At 31.0% G+C, this 3,171-nt stretch overlaps 1 protein-coding gene across 1 annotated transcript; it reads right to left on the bottom strand.

The window, feature by feature from the left end:
- Nucleotides 1–473: 473 nt before the first annotated feature.
- On the bottom strand, nucleotides 474–2,744 carry LOC131663254 (uncharacterized). The gene is made up of 7 exons (XM_058933550.1): nucleotides 2,052–2,744; nucleotides 1,693–1,931; nucleotides 1,488–1,610; nucleotides 1,360–1,415; nucleotides 1,181–1,259; nucleotides 986–1,114; nucleotides 474–908 (listed from the first exon to the last, which is right to left on the bottom strand). Exons 1-7 carry the CDS (start codon nucleotides 2,140–2,142, stop codon nucleotides 708–710), a joined length of 918 nt encoding a protein of 305 aa, XP_058789533.1. The 5' UTR covers nucleotides 2,143–2,744; the 3' UTR covers nucleotides 474–707.
- Nucleotides 2,745–3,171: the final 427 nt, after the last annotated feature.

Here is a 3,171-nt window from a genome sequence, read left to right as displayed (position 1 = left end):
GCTCCAACTTATCGCGGCGATAGCGGCTATCCAATGCAACACGCAACATTGTCGACGTCGAACGAATTTACTCCATTGTCGTTCGTATACAGTATAGCATCTAGTTCGGTGCTTTAAAGATCTCTTTTGGATAGTACGTGCAAGGGGAGTCCACTTTACGCACGCTCTAGGAATAGGGCATGCTAAAAATCTCCTTCCATGCACGTCTTATCGAAAAATAAAGTTAAATACATGCGCGAGAAAGTAATTTCGCTTTGCTCAAGCACAAACGTCCACACGAAGCTGAAATTACTTTTTCGCACTAGTATCCAAATGTATTATTTCCAAATAAAAAACCTAGTCACTTCTGACAATCGAAATTTAATATCAGCCGCCGGTAAACTTTGTGCAGGTACATACTTATAATTATTCGCGACTTTGGGTGAATATGTTTATACCACTGTCGGTCGAAATATTAAATTAAAAATACCATATTTCAGATTGACATTAACTTCAGTATATTATTTTCATCTTAACAATAGAAGCTGTAGATAAACTATCGGATCCAAGTAAAAACATTTTTAAGTAAATTTGGCTTTACAGAACAATCACAGTTTACTTCATTAAAAAATTAAATGAAGTGTCTTTACAGTCGAAAATACATTCCAAATTTATATATATATATATATATATATATATATATATATATATATATATATATCAATTAATCACATTGGTAATGAACATAGCATAGAGTCTGACATATCTGAAACAACCTTAGACTTTTCTATCAACTGATCTTTAAAACTTCCGTCAAATAAAATTTCTTCGGGTCCGTGCAAAGCATTGTCTTGAATAAACTGCTTGGCCATTTCTTCATCGACATGCGACATTGTCAGTTTACAACCCCACGTTAACAATGCTAGAGGCTAAATAAAAAACACAGCTATTAATTATATTGTTGTCCGAATTTTCATGGTATAACATTTGCCATTTGATAACTTACTCGTTGTTCATCAAGCAGATTATTTGGACTTATAATATACCGTCTCAAACATCCTTTAACTAATTTTTTTAACCGCTCTATTTCAAGGCTATTTGCACATGGATGATACAACATAACAACAGCTCCGTGCTGAATACAAATTATTTACATTATATCATTTGAATACTAATAAATAAATAAAAGAGTTTCACAAACCTCAAGGCTATGAAGCCATCTCTGTGTAGGTACATATTTATATTCACCATAAACAGGCCATATAGGTCTGTGTGTTCCACTAAAAATAATAATATTAACTATTAGAAATGTATTAAAGCAAAGGACAAAGTAAATATTCTATCAAGTAATTCAATATTATTAACAGCATTAATACTTACAAAGTAGGAATATCTTCTGTATATTCGATTTTGTTATTCATACATTTATGTATTGCCTAGAAGAAAAACAATAAAAAGATACATAGTTTAGTCAAAACTATAACTATTCTTGAAATTTTGATAATTACCTTATAATTTTTTGGAATAATTTCACAATAATATTCTGGTATTATACTCATATCAGGAACTATTTTTTTTCCAAAACATGTGTAGCTTGTCAGAGAATGATCCCAATCTACAGTTAAATTAGTCTATAAAATACAGAATCATATAAAATATATCAATAACACATGTCAAGTGTTCTATGATCAAGACAATACAAGCCAAGAATACCTTTCCATCATCACATTTGACATTTTTCACTCCCATTTGTACGTTTTCATTATGTGGATATATTTCTTTATGAAATACCTTGGGAGGTGGTGTGTATTCACCTGGACGACTAGGTAACCATCTGCCTGTCCAATTCTCAACAAGATCATTTTTATTAGAATCTCTTTGATGTCCTTTTGCATTATCTGTATAATTATTCAAAATATCCATTAAATCAATCTTCATATTAGTATCAGCATCTGGAATCGGAATTAATCAAAATCATCAAAACATAGTGGAAAATATTATTAATAAAACAACAAATCCAAACAAGTAACTACAATCATTGCACCCACTTAATAGTGAGATGTAATAATTACCTTGTATTTCATATTTATCGGGAAAAGCAACGACCAATTCAATAAGAATAATTTTAAATATCGAAAGCTTCAGTCTATTAAGAAACAACATTTTTCACTGTGCATGCTCTTCGAATCACGTACATACATATTTACACTTTTATCTCTGTCGTGCATCTGCAAGTGTATCGTCAGGAGCCGTCACGAAACTTTTTGACGTCAATAAACTTTTATGCGTCGTATTGCACCGCTAACAGTTTGAAACCACACCTTTTTACGATTTTACATAAGTTTTTAAACACCTCAAAAGACCCTAGTTAAACAAAATCTTATCTTATACAGTGTAGCATGATTTTCAGTTTTATTTTTTAAATAATTTACGTAACAAAATAACTATTTAGTGGCGATAAAAACTATATTGGTTTATATAACTTTTATTGTAGAACTTTAAAATAATCGTAAATTTTGTTTAATGAATCATGAATCATGCTTCAGTATGTACAACTAAAATACAGCTTTTACATGTATGACCTGCCACTATAAGTGGAATTTGATATTTGTATATTTTTAATATTAGGCACGAATAACGTTTTGATACCGAAATCATTTCGATATGATCGATAACACGATATGCAAGCTTTAATTTATTTCGCATCACTACATGCTACTTAAAAAAACCTATCTAATACATGCTCTATGATAACTGATGAATTAAACTGCTAAGATAACAACTTGTTTGCAAATGCTTGTAAAGTGACAAATGATAAAAAAAAGCCAATGTGAAAACTTTTACTGTCTTGTCAATCGTGACTCATGAGCGCAAACAGCTCTATAAACAACGTGAAACGCCACCTACGATGACTACACCGCAACGGATAAAATTATAGCTATTTAAATAGTCCAGGAAAAATAGGCCGAAAAAGGCCATTTCGCGGTTTTTCATTTCGGCAAGACGATTATTTTTTGACAGGTAGTGTAAACGGCGTACATTAAGATAACAACTATCCATAGTCTGAGAAAGTTTCGGAACATTGTTAAAATGTCCATAAACTAATAAATTTTGTGACTTTTTTCGTTCTTTTCTTTATAACTTTGTTCCGTTAACATTTACAACAAAATAGTTGAATACTTTTTTGTTCGT

The sequence above is a fragment of the Phymastichus coffea genome, unplaced genomic scaffold (assembly GCF_024137745.1).
Source record: "Phymastichus coffea isolate CEN01 unplaced genomic scaffold, Cenicafe_Pcof_1.1 PCOF00031, whole genome shotgun sequence".
Taxonomy (NCBI): Eukaryota; Metazoa; Arthropoda; class Insecta; order Hymenoptera; family Eulophidae; genus Phymastichus; species Phymastichus coffea.
The sequence above is the reverse complement of the archived record's forward strand: the minus strand, read 5'-3'. Positions and strand labels throughout refer to the sequence as shown.